Genomic DNA, 21,497 nt, shown 5'->3' with positions numbered 1-21,497 from the left:
ATCGTCCATCGCTCTCGATCATTGCTCCCTGCTGCCCGGGGTCGGTGCTCCCTGACCGGCCAGCCTGCTCCCGTGCGCTCCTGTCCATGAATTCTAATACTGTACTACTACTAATTCATGGCCACAAATTAGTATTTCGTGCGCATGTTATACATAATTTAATTTATTTTTTGACTATGTCATCAGAGGGGCTCTGTACAATAACAATATTGCGCTTGACTTTTATTTTGAAGGGTCTTCCCTTAGATTAGTGTATACAGAAAGATGACATAGAATCATGAATCAAAGTGTATTTCTTTTATTTGCAGTACATGTTTTTTGTTTATTTTTTATTTTTTTAAGAGGTGGCATCATCAGATCCCAGTGCATGTTTTCTAGTAGTGCACTTCTTGCGGTTTTGGGACGCGCAGATCCAGGAATTCTTAAAACTACTTGCATGGCTGGAGTCACTAGCAAACATTTACAAACCAGCACCATACATATAATGATTTCTTGTAGGTATTTACTCACCTTTTTTTCTTTTTAAACATTATTATCCTTACCACATCCCAAATCAAAAAAATCTGTTGTCCACTTGCTTGAGCGAGTCGCGGCCGACAGATTTGTTTGGCGGGTAAGATCGATTACGTAACATTATGACTATAAACAAGTCACAGAAATAAAAACTGATCTTATTCATAAAAAAAAGGAAAACATGGATTGACAGTACCAAACATTTTTTTTTCTTTACCTTCAGGAGACAGCTAACAAAGGCTAGGCCCATCACATACTACTATAGCACAGTTTGCTGAAGGTATTGCACATTTAGTTAAAAAAAATAAAATAAAACGAAAAAAAAGGAACAAAAAAAAATACATATAACAATTTTCTTACTTCTAGGTGAAGTATACATAATGTACAAAACTAGAAGTCTGTTGAAACGGACAAATAGTACACTTTCAAATAAATAAATAATGGAATCTGTTATTCACACGTCTTCGATAGCTCATTCTGCAGGCTTCTAAGAATACGCAAGAACTGGCAGAAATTCAGCGTGAGGTAGTTCATCAAAGTCGACTTAAATCACAATGAAATTGTTTGGAGAGATGTAATAATAACAAAAACAAATTTAAAATAAAGCAACAACAACCTCAAAAGAAGAAAAAAAATCCCCTAATTAATGCCCCTAATAGTGGGCTAAGAAAATTAAGAGCACTTTACGTAGAGATAAATGGATAAACAGGTTTTTTCTGCCCATTAATGCTGATTTTTTTTACACATATTACACCTCTCAGTTTTAGTTTGTACTACTGTGCTCATTTCTTTATCTGTTCGCTGATCAATTTTAGGTTTGTACTACTCTATACTCGCTAATCAACGCTCAATAATCACCAAATCATTCCTTCAATACTCTGGGATGTCGAGGCACCAGCTGTTCATTTGTTTTCTCTAAATCTGAACAGACTGCACCACTTCTGTCCTCCAGATTAATATGTTACTGAATATTTACACTGCTTTAATCTAACTGGCAAAGCTAACATTAGCTATTGTGCATCCGACATTTGTCATAATTCAGTATAAATAACAGCCGTGACATGATTTTTAACCCTTGTGCTGCTAATTCAGAAGCTTATTCCTCGAGTGCTATACGAATGGCTAATAGGCTACCTGACACAGCTAACGTTTGCTTTAATATGTGAAATATCAAGTAGCGCTGTAACAAAATCGCCATTAGATTGCTGATACGTACAATATTAATGGCTGTGCGGCTAGCTGACGTAGCTAAAGATACGGTATGTTGACGTCAGTGACAAACATTTCATTGTGCTGCTAAGAACCATTGATGTTGTTAGGGGTATTCAGATGGCTGCAATTTGCAACCTCGCCACTAGATGTCAGTAAATCCCACACATGAGTCCTTTAACTGTTGACATGTTTGTTACCCGTGTAGAGTGGAGTAAGAGGCGATTTGTTGTGATAAATACTCTGACTAGACATTTGATAAAATGCTGTTTTACACCAAAGAATTCTATCTATCTAAAAATGTTTACAAAATACATTTAAAAACTGATTATGTTAGCGTAACGGGTTAGATTGATTTTTTTAATTAACTATCACTAATTTATATCCATTGCTTAGGTTACTAAAAAGATATATACTTATTAGTTTTAATGGTGCGATCAGATTTAATCAATCACATTTTAAACTTGTGGTTGTTGTTAGTAACACTATTAGTAATGGGTTAACGAACAGCTGGTGCCAGCCCAGAAGCTGAAGCAGAAACGGAGCGTCGGTTGTGGTGTTATCTGAGAGACAGTTCCACCTGACAGAGACATGTTGCCATGGCAGCAGAGCTGCAGCGTACACTAAAGATAACATCATCACGTAGCTTTGAGCTTCATAGGAAAAACATGCATGTCAAAGGTTCAGACGCTGTGTGTTCCTCGGGTGGCTTCTCTCGCCGCGCTGCACATCTTAACTCAGACTTATTTATGCAAACATGCAGCATGCAGGTTTGCAGCTAGTTATATGGCTGGTTAACAGTTGAATAACTGGTTAGGGTTTCCAAGTCAGTACCACATGTGTGACATAATCTACAGAAACACAGTGGTCGCCTGACTATGCCGCTCAGAAGCTACTTTATCCAAAGCCTGACGATACAAGAGATACTTTATACTTTATCCAGAACACTGACGATAGCGCAGCCGTGTAGTTTGATCCAGTAGTTAAAACTTTTCCTCTTACACTCGTCACATTAAATAATTACTCAAAAGAAAACATGAAAAAAGCTACTAACCTATATTTCGGTTGCTGTCACTGCAAAGAAACACTTCTTTTTACTTTGATGAAAGACCTTGATAAAAACTGCCCCGAAATGACTCAAACTCATGCTGAAGCACCTCAAAGCATACATCCCCGTCTTCCCACCCTGCAAGACGCCACAGTCTCCTGCCCTCCAAATCAAAACAGGTAGAAAAATATACAATACATTTGCGAGAACTACAACCCTGTCACATACGGTATCGTTTCTGACATGGAAAACTACTGTTGTTATCCAGCCTTACACGTAATCAGAACTCAGGAATGAATGACAAACAACAGGCACTTTTCCTTTCAAAAACAAAAATCAGATACACTCCAAAAGGGCACTATTATTGCATACAATGAGAATTATTTTGTTTCTTTTGACTCTTATTTGTGCTGCTAGGTTTTTAGATTCACAATTGCAGGCATGTCTGGTAAGTGTTTGGCCGATAAAGAATATTATAAAGAAAAAAAAAACAATAATAATTCAGATTTCAAAAGTTCATTACTAATAACAGGATCTGTGAGTAGGAGGCAGACATCTTTTCACACTGGCTGCAGAACCACCTTCTGTCCAACACACTGAACATCAACACGTTCACAAGCATTCTCAATTCCCTACTTGACTTGAAGCACATTCTACTTTACACCAACTTCACAACCTCCCAAAGAAAACCTCTCAAAGCACAACAAAGAACATTCGAAAGTCCTGAAAACAATTCCGCCAGTCGGGGTCCATCGTGTCACACAGCCTGTTGCAGATAAAGAGGTACTTTAAAGCACTTTAAAAAATACAGAAGACCATCTAACCGTGCCTTTATCCTGTAGAATCTGAAAATCTTGCTGAACAGGAAGTGAAGAAAAACGTTTTTGTTTGCAACGTAGGAAGTAGTAGTGACTTTTTTTTTTTATGAATAAATTATCTCAGTTCAAATCAATGGATATGTCCTAAGCATTCAAAACAATATCCATGTGATGTGAAATAAGGGGAGCGCTAAGACCATCGTTTTAGATTAGGTTTCAATGGCTCACGGCAACGGTTGTATTGAAGATAAAACTACATCTACCATAAAATCTGTACAAACGTAATCTACATTTATATGGAGAGCTGTAAAAGCAGTAGCTTACGAGTGAAACACATGACTGTCAACAGAAAAAAATAGATCACATTAAAACAGATATTTCTCTCTATGTTCACTGTGGGTTAACACAAACCGCAATGTGGTGACGTCGTAAGAATTCTCTTACCTTCTTAAGTTTCTGAAAAATTAAGAAAATGCCACAATAAATTACAGCTAGGACTCATAAATCAATAAATCAATCAATAAATCCTAATTTACAAAAAAAAAGAAGAAGATCATTAAGTGTCTTAAAAAAAGATCCGTCCATTCAAAAAGGTTTCTCATACAGCTAGCTAGCTAAATGCTACACTACTAAGGACAAGCATGGAGAGGTGGCAAATACAGCGGGTGGGACCAGGAGCCAGTGTTGAGCTGGTGGTCCTGGATGTGACCAGGGAGTGAGGCCCAGCCTAGAACCAGGACCAGGACCAGGACCAGGAGGAGGTGTAGATGATAGTCATCTGCAGCAGCCCACAGGGCCGGCGGTTGTAGCAGCGGCAGCGGCGTTGCTGGCCGTCTCCAGGCTGCTGTCGGTGTCGGTCAGGGTCGGGTCGGTGGACATGGAGGAGGAGGAGGACGTGGAGGGGTGGTGCTGGTGGTGCGGGTGTGGGCTGCTGCTCACTGTTGCACCTGTGCTATGAGAAGCAGGGGACGGCCCGTGGTCAGTCATCGAAAGTCATGTACATGTAGCTGAGATCATAAAGCTGGGTAATCCCAGGAAAGACTGGATTAAATACTCATGCCGGCCTCATTTTACAAGCTGTAGATACACAACACACATTGATGAAGAGTCGCTAAGCCACGAAAATACAAGCAGGGTTACAACAGAGCATAAAATAAATGACAAATTAGTCTGCTAATTTAGTCACTGTGCTGCCCACATATGCTCCCATTAAAGGATTATTCTGCTGAGAATAAATGGGAACCGATGTGAGCAGAGGGGAAGGGACCTTTTGCTCAATCACTTCTAACAAACTACAATAACAATGGCTGTCAACAACATACACAGACACACAACAAACTCCACTAACCTATGGATGCTGGCTGTCCCCGGATGACACCGTTCTTTGTCCTCTCCTCCCAGTCCAGCACTTCTTTATATATCAACTCTGCAACAGAATTTAACATCAGTTAGATGTAAAGACAATTATCTAGTCCCAGAAAAAAGTGAAACATCAGTTTAAAAATTGCAGGAAATATTCATTTTAAAGTGAGATAAATAAAGAGTCTGTGTAGAAACAGGAAGAAGCAACAAGTCACACTTCAGGTGTGAACCCCCTCTTGTCATTATCACCATGTCAGCACCAAATGAAGGTGGAAGAAATTCAAAAAGAACATCATTATAGAGGAGGCGCCACTTCCGCGTCACTGCCACCAACACTTTCCCCCTCTGGTGCTTCCCAGGGGTCAATCACAGGTCTGCTATTGTTTTCCATTAAACAACATTTCCCACTGCTATTACCCGAGCTCAGATTCTGAGAAGCTGAAGGGTGTGCTGTATGTCAGCCAGGACACATAATACACAGGAGTGACCGCACGTACTGCTTTTCATATGATTTATGAGCCACATGCTGCAAACAACAAAAACCAAAGTGCTTCTGACGTCTTAACCGAGAGGAGACGAGATGGGAGAATGTATCATACCTTTCCACTCCTCCACTGTGTGCTCCCTCTCATCCAGCTGCTTGTCTGTGATCGCGGGTGGCGGCTGAAACAAAAACAAAAAAAAGATTAAAGACTTAAAGACATATAGATCTGTCAAAAAACTGACCAAAGTGTTCATTCAAACCTGTTTTGTTTGAGGTCTAGCTATGATTGACCTGTTTTCATGGCCTGTGGTTTAGTCTTATTTTCAAGAAGTGATCCTCTCCAGCTTCAAGTTACAGGCTCAGCAAAAGTTTGATAAAAAACTGCTGCATCTGTGCAATAAAACCACTTAAAGCTGATGCTGCGTTTAAGCTTTGGGCTGCATAAACCTTTCCAAAAAAACTACCACTAACTCCTAAATTCAAATTTTATTGCACTGACAGAGCTGGAATTAACTACCTGAAAGTCAGCCATGTGTTAATAAGTCATCTATTGAACCCCCCCACAGTTCGACTGAGATTTGATGTATCGGAGTGCAAATCTGTGGACAAATTTGCACTTTTCAAGGCTGCACTGTCGGTTCTGATAAACCCCTTTATGCCACAGAGGACACAGGAGGGAAGAGAGCGACAAATTGTCTTATTTCCCAAATCTACCTCATCATAGGCGAAAATCAATTCGCACTGGCTGAGTCATTGTGTTTACACAGAGAGACTTGAGAGGGATCCGAAGACTTTCTGAGGACTGTGGGCGCTGAGGCACACACACACACACACACACACACACACAGAACAAGCCTCAGAATCCAAGGCTCAAATCTGCTTCCAAAGAGGAGCACCGGGATGTTGCAGCAGGTACTTACGGCCTCTACTTCGGTTGGGTCGTACCACACATTGATATAGGGGTGCTGGAGAGCTTCGTCCACCGAGATCCGCTTCGATGCATCTATTACCAGCATCTTAGATAACAGGTCTCGGGCTTGGCTCGCTGAGGGGAAGAAAAATGGACAAACCAGTGTAAATGTTTCACAATCAACCAACAGATTTACATCCATCCATCTTCTTAACCCACTCGGAGCATGGCCCCCGAATTTAATGTGGCCTGGATTGGAACTAAGGAACAAAAACCCAAAAATCAATGCATGACATTTGGGATTTTATTCTTAGTTTTTATTATACCTCACAAACAAACACTTCCCTACCACTGTTTTATAGGTACTTGTAAATAATACATGACTCCCTTGTGAAAATCAAGGTCAAAAATTCAAGAACGTGTGTGTTATTGTCTATACTTGAGTTTGTCAAGGACATCCACCCTCATTATCTCACATTCTGTCATTCCCCAGACCTTTCACAGCTGAGTGTGAAGGCCCCATAGATGATATTTTAACCAGAAACTTGAGGGGGAACACTGTCGTCACATATTTCTACCTCTCTAAAATAATGAGGACGGGAAAAGATGCAGGTTTTTTTCTGTTTTTGTTTTTTTTTCTCTCGATGCGGCGCTCGCTGCGAGTGTTCCTGTCATCTCCTCTCCAATTTGCACATGAAGACACGCTTGAGGTAAATTCTTGTTCACAGTAAACAACTTAGTCCTGAACTGTCAGCTTCCATAATAAGTGCTTAATGTAAGGCAGCCGCTGAAAATGGATTTGTCACTCGGGCTTTGCTGTAGGCAGATTTTTGTGAGGCGGCAAAGAAGTGCTACAGCACAAAACCGATGGAGGAAAACTTCCTGCTTCACCACAGACCCATTATATTAATCCTTTCATTATTATTATTCAGCAATTTAAACAGTCTCCAATGATAAATTCTGTATTAGAAAACAGAACAGGGTCTTCTGTTTAAACTGTAGAATTTAAACATAGCTTCAGGCAGGAGATAAAACGCCTATTTGAATTTTCTACATGCTCTCCTTCAGCACTGGATTCACAGCAGCTCTCGCAGTGCTTACCTTTCAGTTTGTTGTGTTCAGAATCTGCTGGAAAGAGGACATCGGGGAAGAGCTTCTCAAAGCTGTATCCAGCGTACCGCGGTCGGTTCTCCACGTAGGTCCTCACTGACTGGTTGAGCTTCATCAGGAACTCCTGGGACGGCGTCCCCAACTGCTCGATGACTTTATTCCACTGGTCGATATCTTGTAGTTATAGTATTAAGAAAAGCACCAGGCTGGGTTTGGATAAGAGCAGCAGGCGTTCACAGGGTGGAGGGGGGGGGGGTCATATACAGTGATGGGGTTGCTCTGTCTTGGACATGTTCCTGAAATACTCGTGAGACTGTGCTGACAAAGAAAATGTCAAATCGTTTTATCTGGAAGCGATGCAGAAAAGGGTAAAGGAAGTTCACCCTGTTCACCCTGACAACAGACTTAGGGGGAAAAAAAGGAGTTCATTTTTTCCCTCAGTGACTAAACAACCTGCAGGAAAATGCACATTTGGTGACCAGCTACAGAAGTTAATTCATCCAAATGTCCTGTAGCAAACAGTAAGGACTGACTGAGTGGAATAAAAACACTATGAAAAAACATCTGCACTGTAAAATACTGCATGTTAGGTGAGGTGAAGTGCAGATGCAGGAAATGCATACAGAACCTTTTCCTAGACAGGACTAAACACACACATAAACACAGATGTAACATGTAAACAAATGCTTGTTCACATCTTTGTTCATTCTTTACAATGAATAAACAACAAGGAAAAACCTGTCTCCTGAAATTATTCGGACAAAACTCTAAGCCTCCACACTTTTAGGTAAAACATCAGGAGAGAAATGTCACTCAGTGCTTTCTTACTATGTCAAGAAACAGCATTCTTGGCACTTTGAGGCTAATTTAGATCATTTATGCTAATATAATGCTTTATCTTCTTTTACTGAGGTGCTCACTGTGTCCAACAACCAAGTAAAGCTCATCTTTGCAAACTAATTTTCAGCTAATGCTAACCTTAACCAACTCAGAAATAAATGACAGCTAACTACAGGTTCTAGATAAAGAAGCCATATTCACTTTTTTGGTACTCTCTGAAACTCTAAATAACGTTCTTTATTTTTTTTTTTAAATGTTTTTTTTTTTCAATGAAGATAACAGACATACAGTCCAGACATTGTTAATGTGGTAAGTGACTATTCTATTCTAGTTAGAAAAGGCTGATTTTTAATGGAATATATACAAAGGTATACAGAGGCCCTTTTCCAGCAACCATCACTCCTGTGTTCTAATGACACATTGTGTTAGCTAATCGTGTTAAAGGTAGGGTAGGAGATTTTGAAAACTCAGTGAGAGTCAGCCAGATTTTAAAAGTAAAAACACGCCCCTTTCTCTCGGAGCTCACCCCAAAGCCACGCCTCCCAATCACATGGACGTGCATTACCTGAAGACGAGCTGTGACTTTAGCCATCATGCACGTACCTCTCTGGTGCGCACAGAGCAGGAAGAGAGTGACAACCAGCCAATGCTCCGTGCAGGGTCCACCCGGACGATTGGCTGATGTTTTTAGCGTTTTATAGCTTCCACAGATGATTCATATTCTTCGTTTTAAAGCGAAACTGCCAAATTAATCGGTTGCTATCGGACAGTAAAGAGAAGTTACACTAATTTAACAAAAAGTGCATCAGAATGAAATCTCCTACCCTACCTTTAAAAAGGCTAATTGATGATTAGAAAACTCCTGTGAAATTATGTTAGCACAGCTGAACTGTTATGCTGATCAGAGAAGCTATAGAACTGGCCTGGTGACCCCAAGCTTTTGAACGGTAGTGTTAGAGTTTCAGAGATTTGCTTGCCTGCTAAGGCAGCCTGGAGCACCTACATGGAATGGAGCCATCAGCAGTCCTATAATAACACACAACAAGTGTCGAATGTCAACACTAATCACAGTGAGATCACGACAAGAGTAAACAGCAGCAGCAGTATCTTGTCAGGTTTTCCTTTCGAGTGTAAAGATATGAACAAGACAAAGGATGAGACAAACACGGTACTTTGGGGGGGTTTAGATGGAGGTTTTAACTTAAGGATACGATCAGTGCCTGGAAACAACACACTACCCCGGACCATTTCAGCCATGATGCAGCCAACAGACCAGACATCAACTGAAAAATGAAATGACAACCACCTAATTAGCATGCAGGACCAAAAAAAAACACAAAAGAAACGAAGACACAACTGAAAGCAGAAGGGAAAAAATTAAAACATGATGTTCGTGCAAGGTGATGTGTGCGATACATGACACCAAAAACATGTTCTGCATGCGGCTGAGCGCACTCTCATACCTGGGTCAGTGTCCCACAGGTGTTTGAATGCGGTTTTGTGGGAATGCATTTTAACACCCTCTGTATCCTCACTGCACTTCACACTGGAAATGTAAAACTGAAATATTTTCATCTATAAGGCCATGAAGTTATTATTTTTAAGCTTTTCGTAACACCCACATGTGTGACTTTGCAGATTAAGAGCCTCACTTTGTGTGACTAAGCTCCAATTCATTACGTTTTTGCATCCACAAAGACGTACGGGAAGCAGTCAGAGGATAGATGAGGGCATTTTTTTGCAGTTCCACTCTCAGCTATGGAAGAGCAAACTATTAAATTCTATTTCAGTTCTTTCATGTGACAGTCATGGTGCTTGAAGCAACAGTGTTGTTGTGTGTTGCAGGAAAAAGCAGGTGGGTGGTTGTAAGTCAAGGTGTGTCAGGCAAATCAGTCTGGAAATAGAATTTCTGTAGTTGCGATCCATTTGATGATAAAATAAATAAATAAGTAAAAATAAAAATGAACGATTTTTTTTTCCTGTGCTACGCGCTTGTGTCACAAGGAATGCCAGACACTGCTGCAAGCAGCTCAAGGATACAATCCCTTCCTGGAAAAAGGATTTTGTGGCGAACCATTTCTGCCATAATGCAGCCCACAGCCCAAATATCCACTAAATATGCGCAGCATAAAAGGAGGGAGAAGAGAATAAGCAAAAAAAAAATAAAAATAAAATAAAAAAAATGCAACAAGTCAGCAGGAAAAATTGGTTTTAGGAGAGGTTTTAGGATTAGTATTCATAAGATTCTACTGTTGTAAAACTGTCTCCACCTCACGATGACTGGGCTACATGAGGATTTATTCTCCTTAAACCCCCAATCCCTAAAAGACCTACGTAAAATGGCCATTTAATTCTGTGTCTGAAAGTCTAACTTTACTGCACTAAATCACATATCTGTACACTACACAGGTGTTTTTCAAATACAGGAACTTACCCGCCTGTTTTATTAAATGAATAATGTACATATTGTAGGGTAGGTGGGGCAGAATGGGCTATACTCAACATTGTAAGTGCTTTTTATTGCATTTTTATGTATGCTAGCTCTGATGTGCTGATATTTTCCCTTGTATTTATCGGTTGTGTGCCGGACATTGGTCAAAAGTGGCTCGTTTAATTGTGCTATATAAATAATATTGACTTTTTTTGTTAAACAAATGCGATTACAGCATAAATAAAATCCAGCAGAAGCAAGTCAAAGAACCACAGAACTAAGAAAGAAGAGATGAAAAGGAAGAAGGTAAGGCTTTCTTGGCTTGTTATACTGCAGATTGAGCAGATCCTTCACTACACTGAATAGCCTAACGAGGGAGGAGGGTTCCTATAAATGAGTTCCTGCAGTTCAAAAACACCTACAGTGAAGGGATCCTTCTCCTCTGTCCAAAGCTGACCAACGCCTACCAGCCTTTATGCTAACTATGAAGCTAAACATATCCTACCACTGGCTTCTAATGGACAGACATGAGAGCGGGTGATGATTCGAACTATTCCTTCATGACTGTTTTGCAGAGGTGAAAAGTGAAACTGCTAAAGCATGCTCAAGTGCCTGTTGTGTTATTTTGAAGCTCAGGACAGGCAACCAATTAATAAAACATCAAATACATGCTAAAGCACTGCTGAGCACCAGAGTCTCCACACAGGAAGTTCCCCACAATGCACTGATGCCCCACATGCCAACTTCCTCCTGAGCATAACCTTTAGAGGAGCAAGGAGTGTGTGTGTGTCTGTGTGTTTGAAGGGGTGCTTTTGAAACATCTCAGAGGGGGATGTGAAGGCCATGCAGCAGGCCAGGCAGCAGCAGCTCCTCATTGGCCGGTTGCTGTCAGGAAAGCTGCTTGCTCCACTCACCGTTGGCCTGGTAGCCCATGCCCAGGATGACTTCAGGGGCGCGGTAGTAGCGGGTCACCACATAGGGCGTCATGAGGAGGCCGGTGGCGGCCGTCCTGGCCAGGCCAAAATCCAGAATCTTCAGTGTGCAGTCAGACTTCACCACTATGTTACTGGGCTTCAGGTCCTGTGCAAACAAAAAACAATGAAAGATTAGGCGGACTGAGACGTATGGATCATCACTGCTGAAAAGAGCGTTTAAATAGCTTCATTTGTAGCGACTGTTTCCTCTCGTCTGATGAACTGAAGTGACATTATAGCTCCAGTTATTTATATTTCCAAGCCATAAGGCATCTTGTCATAAAGGCTCACTGCCTGTGCTTATGATCTACAAATGGCAGCACATTTATTCCAACTCATTTTCCAGCCATGACAGTTTGAGGTTAACTAATTATTTTTTTAGCTTAATTTAAAGCTTTATTATATGAAAACAACTTTAATTAATATTCAAAAGAATCATACAAACGTACAGGTGTCTGCGCTACCATTACACACTACTTTCACAAAATCTTTCTTAATTCTCTGACTGTGAGGTTGGAAGCTGTGTACGTCTCACTGCCCTCATAGATAGGAAACTTTGTGAATCCTCAGTTTTGAAAAACAAAACAAACAACAGCGCAGGGTCTTCGGCGATCCATGACTCATGTTGCATCTGTTCACCTTATGAAAGCTTTGCGTGCCGAGCTGTGCCAAGGCGAGTGAGGCTGGTTAGCTCCGCCTGTGGCGCCATTAGTTCTGGCTGGCAGAGCAGAAGGGGCTCCGCTAATCTACTGCTGCAGATCTCACTGAGGGTGACTGACAGCGTGCGTCTTCATGACTACACATGGAAGACGGATCCTTTGTTTGTTGTAGCTGATGCTTTAGGGTGAACTCAAGCACCGACGTAAGTGTGTATGTGTGTGTGTGTGTGTGTGTGTGTGTGTACATCACCATTCCGTAACAATTTGTTTATGTTGTAAATGCTGATTTATCAGCACCTTTTATCATTTTGGACCACATTGTTATTTTAACCTCTGCATGAAATCTCAGGTATGTGCTTATATACATATTGGTATGACCCACCCTGTGTATGATGCCTGCGGCATGCAGGTGTTTGATTCCACACAGCATCTGGTAGAGCAGGTAGGACAGCCTCTCGTGGTCCAGCTCCATCTGAATTACCTGACAGAGATTGGCATCCATCAACTCCATCACTAGATACCTGCAGGGAACCAGCAGAGATTAAAAAAATGGGCAGACAGAAGTAAATACATGTTAACTTCAGCAGGTATTTTTTTACATGATTTAAGCTTATGTGGCAGCTAAAAAGATGCAGAGTTTTTTATGCTTACAAAATACAAATCTCAAGCTATATTTTGGTTTATAACTTCACCCACTCGCACTCTTTTGCCTGGCATTTGGAAAGTGACAGTACAGGTTCTCCTTCTCAAAACATGATGATGATGTTATGTTATCTGGCAGCTGTTACATCATCATCACTTCCTTCATCCCTCCTACATAGAGTACACAACCTCTGACAGATTTTTTTTTTCCTATCCCAAAAGCAACATCTTGGCAACAGCGCTGTCACAAGACAAGACTTCTGTGTGCGCTCGCTACATTTTTAAATACGATATGTTGTGTTTTGAAAATGAGAAAAAACGCACAGTCAACCCTGTAATACACGTATGCATTCAAGTATACAAACACATGAGCAAATGGAGTGTTCTTCCTCTGACTATGTGTGAGCACTGCAACCCTCTGGCTATGATTTTGTCCAGTTTCCTTTTTAGCTCCAATCAGGCAGACAGAGCAGTAGAGACGCACACAAACTCTCTCCTCCTCTCTCTCTCTCTCTCTCACACACACACACAGGGCTTCTAGAGGATGGCATTAATCATGTTTGCTCCTGTCATACTCTGCAAAACCATCACTTCCCCCACATCTTTGTCTAGTGTTCCCCTCTGTGTGCTACAGCCAGTTTCCACTCACATGGACATCTTGTGGACTTTGAAATACATTCAGGACTCTGCTAAACATAGACATAGACTGATGCTTTTATTAGGGGGTCCACAACATAACACAACAATCCAGCTAACCAGGTCTTAAAAGTCGAACCCCTTAAGCCCTCAGCAGCATGCAATATATCCAGATTTGATGTGAGCAGCTGTTATTTGGTTCTGTGATACTCACACATCTTGGAATTCCTCCAGTGTCTTCTGTGGTGTAAATACATTTAATAGTCCGATGATCTGCCAAAATAAAAAAAAAGAAACAAGCATTGTTAGGTTTGTAATAAACATCACCCCCACCTTTGTATCTCTGAACCAGCAGGGCTGACTGTTTATCTGACAGGCTCGCACTGCAGTAGCCTGAGCATCAATTATGAATAAACAGCAGGACTTTTTACTAAGTCCCAACACCAGATTAGAAAAAAAATAATGAAGCATAGCAGGGCGACGCAAAAGATTACTGTTTCTGTCTCCATGTCTGCTGCCCACAACACAAAAAATCTCCTCACTGACACTTCAACATCACTCTAAATACGACCATATATCTGTGCTTTATGTATCCTGTCAGGGTGTCTCAGCTTAAATAGGAGTTTTCACAGAAACACTGAAATCATGCACAAGAAATACAAGCAGCACAAAATCCTTACGTTCTTGTGGTTGACACATTTCATGAGCACCAGTTCTCTGTAAGCCCGTTTTGCATGAGTTTGATTCTGAAAGGGCCGGCTCAGCTTCTTGATGGCGACGTTCCTCTCCAAGTTGTGGTCGTATGATGAACTGGAGTGAAGAACCAAGGCAGAATTTAAATCAACAGTAATCCACGACACACAGAAGTCTGCCACTCATTTACACAGGAATATTTTCAGATATTTTACTGGAACAAAAACAGTTTGATATATATATATATATATATATATATATATATATATATATATATATATATATATATATATATATATATATATATATATAAATCATTGCTGCTAATATTTGTCAGCAGTTCCTGTCAGGAAAGTAGGGAATGTTTGTGTTTTTTCCTCTTCATCCCTCTCCTGTCATTAATTGTTCATGTGACAGAATCTAAGCCTATGATTGGACACTTTTTGCTGAAATGCATCTTGGGAGTTGTAGTTGACTGGAGTTTCCTACATCAGTCCATCTTGCCTGGTTGCCAAGTTACTTTGTGAACCTTGTATCTTTGGGTTTTTAACCACAAAAAGCAGATTAATTTTTCATCATTTTCTTAAATCAAGCCACTGGGCGAGAAACACTGCAGATGTAGTTATATGAGCCATTCCTCAGATGACCGACTGAAGTCTTGACTGATGCTCATGTGCATCGGTTTCTGGCTGTTTCTCCTCGGTATGAGGACCAGAGAAGATTAATGACAGCAGAGAACTTAGATGACTCCACCATGCTTAACTCATGTTACAAGAACTGGCACTGGATTCCTTGACAGTTAATTAGGCATCCAATCAATGAACCGCTGGAACGATAGATATGTAAACAATGCCATGTATCACAGCACACTCTGACATGGGAACTGAGTGACTGTGGGTTTCACATTAAAAGTCACATCAACACCCACCAGTCTCACATCAACAAAAATCCACAGGTAACACAACCCCTGTGGATTACTGTGCTGTCAACACATATTATATTTTGCATCAGTTTCTGTGTTGTATGCTGCTCTTTTACATCCAATCTCATCACCTTTCTGTGCCAACAGCTGGTAAAATCAGTTACTGAGCTTTTAACCTCATTTTTAAACTTTTTCAATTTCATTTTTGTTATTTTTACTCACCAAACAATTCCCTGTGCACCAGATCCAATGGGTCTGAGGCTCTGGTAGCGCTTTAAAACAGTAAAAGTTGAATCTCCTACATCTATACTGTAGTACTCCTTTTCACGCTTGTTCCGGTTCATGGTGAAGCCTTGGATGAACACTGTGACTTGGCATCCAAGTGGAGGTTGCTTCTCAAGACCTGCAAGCAGAGAAGAGAGAGAAGAAAATAACATTTCTTTATTTTTAAAAAAAAATGACATACGATAATCAATTTTTTTACTTTACACCACAAAACTCTCTGGCATGAGTATACACTGTTCACAACTATGGATGAAGCCTCTGTGGCGTCACCCATAGGGTTGCCATGTTGGTAGCTGTCAAGTGGGAACCTCTCACACATGAAACCAATGTGTTTAAAAAATGCAATTCACCCAGCAGCCTCTAGGGGCTGGCTCCAAAAGCAAGTCAATCCACATGGACTCCCATGTTAAAACAGCAAACTTCACAGCAAAAATATACATGTTTACATAAATGGAAGTCTGTTGGGTTTTGGCGTCAGCCTGGGCTGCATGAGCTTCATTTCTCAACCATGTAGGTTGCCACTTGGGCATGAGATGCTGTCACTGTTTGTCACAAAGCAACTCTGTCCCAGTGTGAAATTAGTAGAGCATGGATGTCTATTTGGAAAGTCTGTAAACAGGCAACAAAGGTGGGAAGATGGCACCTTGACAGACAGCCTTGTCACTCAAAAGTAGCCACAGTGAAAACCTGTTTTTCCTGATGGTGGATGGTCATTTTTAACATTAAGGTGTAAGAAGAAGATTCCTTTCTTTTGAAGCCAGCCTAATGTGGCAACTTAAGGAGAAGTTTCTGGCAAGTCTTGTTCTTGTTAATCATATTAATTAGAAAATTAGCACCAATGCCATTGTTAAAATGACACTACCTTTGGGTGAAAACTGCTCAGACAGCACTCCCACACTACAGGCTGTCTGGCACAGACAGTCTTCAAGCCAATCAGTTAATTTAATTAAACACTTACCAGATTAGTGTTACTGTATATGGAGGCCTTTTGTAAAGAATGCTTAACTCTGTTATCTACAAGACAATTATTGAGTTACCGGTAGCCATCAGCCCACTGCAGAGACAAAGTATAAATCTTATCCTACTCTCCCTTCAGCCCAATTGAATTCTTAATTTAATATCAAAAGAATTCATTAATGTCACCAATGCTTCCTTTCCTAAAGGGATATTCATCAATTATAATGACCTCTGAAATCCATCACATAAGCCAGAGAGGAGTTATGCATACAATATATGTAACATCCAAAGGTCAGGGTGATGGAGCAGTGATCCAAGCAGTGAGAAGCAGAGAGGAAGCAGAGAGGAAGCAGGAAGCCGGGTTTCATGCTGGGTATGTAGATGACAAATCATTAGTGGAATTTGGAACATTGTGCTGAGGAGGTCGGCTTTGTGGTGATAGCTGAACGTTTCACAGGCCACGACCTGACCTATGGCTATCTCCTAAGTACTGTGAGCCCACCCCGCCCACCCCTTTCCTTTCACTATCAGTTAGCCTTCAATCCTTTTCCTTCTCCTCGCTCTATTCTATATTACCATCCCCGTTCTACGTCGGGTTCAACATCTTTACACCTTTTTTTGCCGCAACCCTACTGTGCAATGCTGATGAAGACCTCTACTCTACTCTACTGGAGTAAATTCTGAGACAAGGTCCAGATCAGAAAGGAACTTTTAGAAATACTATGTCAAATTAAAATCCCAAATTATAAAATATCTGAGCCAGATAGCTCCTGTCTCCTCTTGAAAGACTTCCCGGTGTTTCTCCTCCCTCTCTTCGGGTTTCATCCTTCCACCTTCTCCTCTCCTCTCTCCTGTCTTATTCACTCTGACTCTGATCAGAACAACGTCTCCCTTCTCCCCGGTGCAAAACCTTGTCAGCAGTGTGCAGCTGAGCCTCACTGTGCTGAGACACTGGGATGGATAAAAGGTTCCCATCAAAAGAAGTCTGAACACAGTTATTTTATCTTAGCAAGAAGCGTTCTGACAACTGTTTTGCAAAAAATCTTTCTTGGGCAAACAGACAAGAGATACACTGAGCAAACATCTTGTTCTGAGGCAGGAATGCAACACATTTGGTGGTAAAGTGATGATACGATATGATAAATCCCCTGTGGCTTAGTCCAAAAAGAAACAGTAAGCAAAATTCAAATATTTATTTCCATAATTCTGAATGGTAACACCCTCACGTCCTGACACCTTCATATTATCAGTCTACTGTTGTTGCTTTTAACCTACTAATAACTCATATTTATTTAACACGAGTACCAAAAATAAAATGTAAACAATTTCTGACATGCTCTTCATAAACTGCCATTGGGTAATTCATACATAGGCCACACCAGAGGGAGGGTTCTGCCAGTGCAACATACATGACTGCTGTGATACATGTACAGTATCAGAGGCCCCGTTGGAGGTTGGGGCAGTGTGGGAAAATGGGGCTCAGTGATCTGACAGTGTGTCAGACCTATTCAGCCCCATTCAGCCGTTACAACCCAGAGAAGCATGCATGTGTGACCACCATAACACAGGAGGAGCTCGGAAAGCATGAACATAACTGATTGAACGAACGTACGCATGCTCGTTCTTGATGACAATGAAAAATGAGCAACATCGACCTAACTACATGGGTCAAGGGTCAAAGGTCATTCAGATCTACAGATTTTTTTTGTCGTCTTGCTCACAGATGAAAATGAACTGCCAAGTCACAGATTTCCCATCACCCACAGCTGGCACACCGACTGCCATCCACTGATAACCTGGCTTTGAGCAAGTACTGTTTCTGACAGCCAGACAGAAAAGAAGCGATAACTGTGTCAAAATGAGCCAGATACGGCTTCTGAACCAGCAGTCATGTCCAGATCGTCCCTCACACAGCTGCCCATCACTCCCAACTATCCTGGGACCGGATCTGTCTCTCACTGGCTATTACAGGTCTGCTCCATTTCACTCAGAAGGCAGCGGGATTCTTGCATATATTAGGTCAGAGTTATCTAGATGACCACGATCAGGTCCACCAGACGACCTGGATTTTATCTCAACTTCAGCCAAAGTGGCGTCTCCTGATAACAAGGATGCATTCTGCGCCAAACACTATCACCTTTAAAGACCCTGACCACAGAGACAAAATCTGAGGTCTACTCATTCATAGTCAACGTGCAGATCCTAAAATAATAAGCTACTAAATAAATAGTTACTATCTAGAAATAGTTACCTGTAGCAAAAATAAGCTGTGATCAGAAGATGTTGAATTGAATTTTAGTGCCAAGACCGACATGTTGACAGGTTGACAGGAATGCTTGCTCCGTTTGCACAAGCATAGAATAACAACAGAACAAACACGACATCTCGAGGGAGGATTTGACCTGATCTAAAGGTGCGAACGTACAAGCAAGAGACACGCTCTCAGAGAAACTGTATTTGCCTTCACCCATGACTGCTTCAAGTGTGGTGTGTTCTGTTTTATTTGTGTCATGGCTGACCAGGACAGTGTGTTATACCGAACAGTGACTCCATCCAATTTATGGTATACACCTGCTGAAGCTGAAGAAATGATCACAATCTGATATTCAAAAATAATCTGTTCAAGGCAACAAAAAAAACAAGAGTGGACTCATCATGTGTTATCACTGCAGACTATCTTTTGGTGCAGGAGTCAGATTTCTTGGTGCATCTGGCCAACAACCCCCGTCCTCTTGGCAGGCTGAAAACCTCACTAGCTCCAGTCAGAGTGCTACATCACCCAAACATGACAGCAGGTAAACAGCATGCTGGACACACACACACTCATTAAGAGTGAACCTGTGACAACGTCGGCCCACCTTTGATCAGATGATAAAGTTATTAATATCAATGATGGATTACAAAACTTTACACTCCATCCACTGACATGATAAGCTATCTCTTAAGACAAGATAATCACATTCATCTGTCAGTGTGCAGCCCATCAGCTAGAATCTACACTAACACTGCAGTGTTGTGTATCAGCCACGTATTGATGTGTGTGTTATTGAATTCAGAGACGCAGCTACAGTATAATAACCCTTTGTAAACGTACACAAACTCAGTCTAAAGGAGTTTTAGCCACATAAAAAACACGGATGCTAGCTAAAAACAGGGTGTATTCAACAGCGTCAATAAGGGGATTCTGCTAATAAGGAGGGTGTTGTTGTCTGTAGGTGAGAACAGACTGGAGATTACAGCCTTTTTAGTTGAACATTATACCGGTTCAATGACTGGCAACAGCACCCGGTGCACACTTCACAGTGTAAGCGGTGCTAATGTGTGTGTAACGCGGATAGGTTACAGTGTGTAGCCACACAGTCTGGTTGCCTCGTACCATTTAGGCCAGACCTGTCCTGCCTGCTGTGGTGGTCACCGTGTGTGGTATAGTACCACCTATTAACAGTAACGTGTGCAACACATATCAGCCCACAAACAGTTGACAATAAACACGTCCCAGAGGGGGAAAAATATACATATGTCGAGCTCACCCCCTTCTCCGGTTAATTCCAACAGTGTCGACCCGCAGTCGCCGCTCGCTGCTCGCTGCTTGCTTGCTGCTGCCGGAGACACAACCTGAACGGTTTCCAGGAGGAAAAACAGCTCTTTAATCCCCTTGTTTTCTCCAGATACACTACTAATTTCTTCACACTAACATGCCAGGGTCGCCGCAAAATACATGTGTAGCTTCTACGTAACCTAATCTTAGTGCTTCCGTGACACGGGCAGTTTCTGCCATTTCATACCGACGTCGTCGAAACCTTCCGATGTTTCCTCGGCTGCACAATGAGGACCGGGGGGGGGGACGTTCAAGACCGCCTGCGCGTTCCCGACTGTCGCTTCAGCAAAGCGGAAGCGGACTGGTTTCGCAACGTTTTGAAATGACGTCGTAACGGGAACATGCTGATATGTTATAATTACATTTAACACATATTATATACACACACAGTGTGTGTATTATTAATAATAATTTCATAATGTACATTATTTATTATTATTATTATTATTAATTTTACATTAATAAATAGCTTATAGGATAACTGGGGCAATTTCCATTGACAGATGTAAGAGCAAGTAAAACACAAATTTTATATACATTAATTTGCATAGATTATAGGCCAGTAAATGCGGTGTACAACTTAATTAAATATGGGCTAAACATACATATATAACATATATAACGTATGTGTGTCATACTAGCACATATAGGGCCAAGTCAAATCTGCCTGAAAGACATCAGCTCACATGTCAACAGATCAGTGATAGTTATACACCACATCAATTAATTAACAGGATTGTTTTTATTAAATTAATTATTTATTTGAGAATTAACCTTTTCAGTTTTTAACAACTCATTTTATTAAAAAAAAAAAAAAAAAGTTAATCAAATGACAGTGAGAAAAGTACAACATGCTCTTTGACCTATTTAGGGAGTCAAGCTGTATGTATTAGCCCATTAATTATGTGCTTATCTGTGTTGTAGAAAGTGGGACAATTAATGTGTCACTTGTAGTTGAAACATCAGATTAACACAGTGTCGCCTAGGATGGATTGGTCCTTTGCTGCCCCATCTGCCGTTAGCTCGCCCTGCAAATCCAATTATGTTCTTATGTTCCCCGGGCTAAAAATAGTAGAAAATGACGGAAAACGCAGAAACACCACGTCATTAGATGTGAGCACACTGAGTAAATTATGTTATGGAGCTGATCTGGTTTCTTCTTTCCTGCGGAGACGATTGATGTGTCATGAAATGATGACACAGTGAATGTGATGGGCTGCCATGACAGACACTGTCTGGAAGAGGGAGAGGAGGTGGGTGCAATGGCAGCAGGGGATGCATAAGAGGAAGAAGGATTAGGTTCGGTGTGGCGGATGTCTGAAAGGAACTTAAGAAAGAATCTCTTCAGATACCTTCAGATGAAATAAGGTAGGCAAGAACTTCTAATGTTTTCTGTCATGAGACCA

The 21,497-nt window shown here is 41.1% G+C and overlaps 1 protein-coding gene across 4 annotated transcripts; it reads right to left on the bottom strand.

Moving 5' to 3' along the window:
• Positions 1-282: 282 nt before the first annotated feature.
• mapk8b (mitogen-activated protein kinase 8b) lies at positions 283-20,356 on the bottom strand. Of its 4 annotated transcripts, none has more exons than XM_028407473.1 (13): positions 20,279-20,356; positions 20,024-20,108; positions 15,474-15,654; positions 14,317-14,446; positions 13,851-13,909; positions 12,741-12,879; positions 11,640-11,805; positions 9,506-9,577; positions 7,446-7,628; positions 6,355-6,479; positions 5,550-5,613; positions 4,937-5,014; positions 283-4,535 (listed from the first exon to the last, which is right to left on the bottom strand). In XM_028407473.1, the coding sequence occupies exons 3-13, from the start codon at positions 15,593-15,595 to the stop codon at positions 4,363-4,365; spliced, it is 1,311 nt and encodes a 436-aa protein (XP_028263274.1). In that variant the 5' UTR covers positions 15,596-15,654; positions 20,024-20,108; positions 20,279-20,356; the 3' UTR covers positions 283-4,362. The 4 variants fall into 4 exon arrangements, with proteins under 4 accessions (XP_028263274.1, XP_028263275.1, XP_028263276.1 ...); XM_028407474.1 differs by having other exon boundaries at positions 20,232-20,324; XM_028407475.1 differs by having other exon boundaries at positions 4,386-4,540; positions 20,024-20,327.
• Between the last annotated feature and the right edge of the window lie 1,141 nt (positions 20,357-21,497).

Source organism: Parambassis ranga, chromosome 6 (assembly GCF_900634625.1).
Source record: "Parambassis ranga chromosome 6, fParRan2.1, whole genome shotgun sequence".
In the NCBI taxonomy this organism is placed as follows: domain Eukaryota; kingdom Metazoa; phylum Chordata; class Actinopteri; family Ambassidae; genus Parambassis; species Parambassis ranga.
This window is presented reverse-complemented; position numbering and strand designations above follow the sequence as displayed.

Bases quoted from the DNA above. Each gene is read 5' to 3' on its own strand.
- mapk8b (XM_028407473.1), bottom strand. From the start codon at position 15,595: ATGAACCGGAACAAGCGTGAAAAGGAGTACTACAGTATAGATGTAGGA. The intron at 14,447-15,473 runs GTGAGTAAAAAT...TCTTCACTCCAG, and splicing joins GGTGCACAGGGAATTGTTTG to TTCATCATACGACCACAACT. The intron at 11,806-12,740 runs GTGGGTCATACC...TTGTTTGCACAG, and splicing joins CCGCAGGCATCATACACAGG to GACCTGAAGCCCAGTAACAT.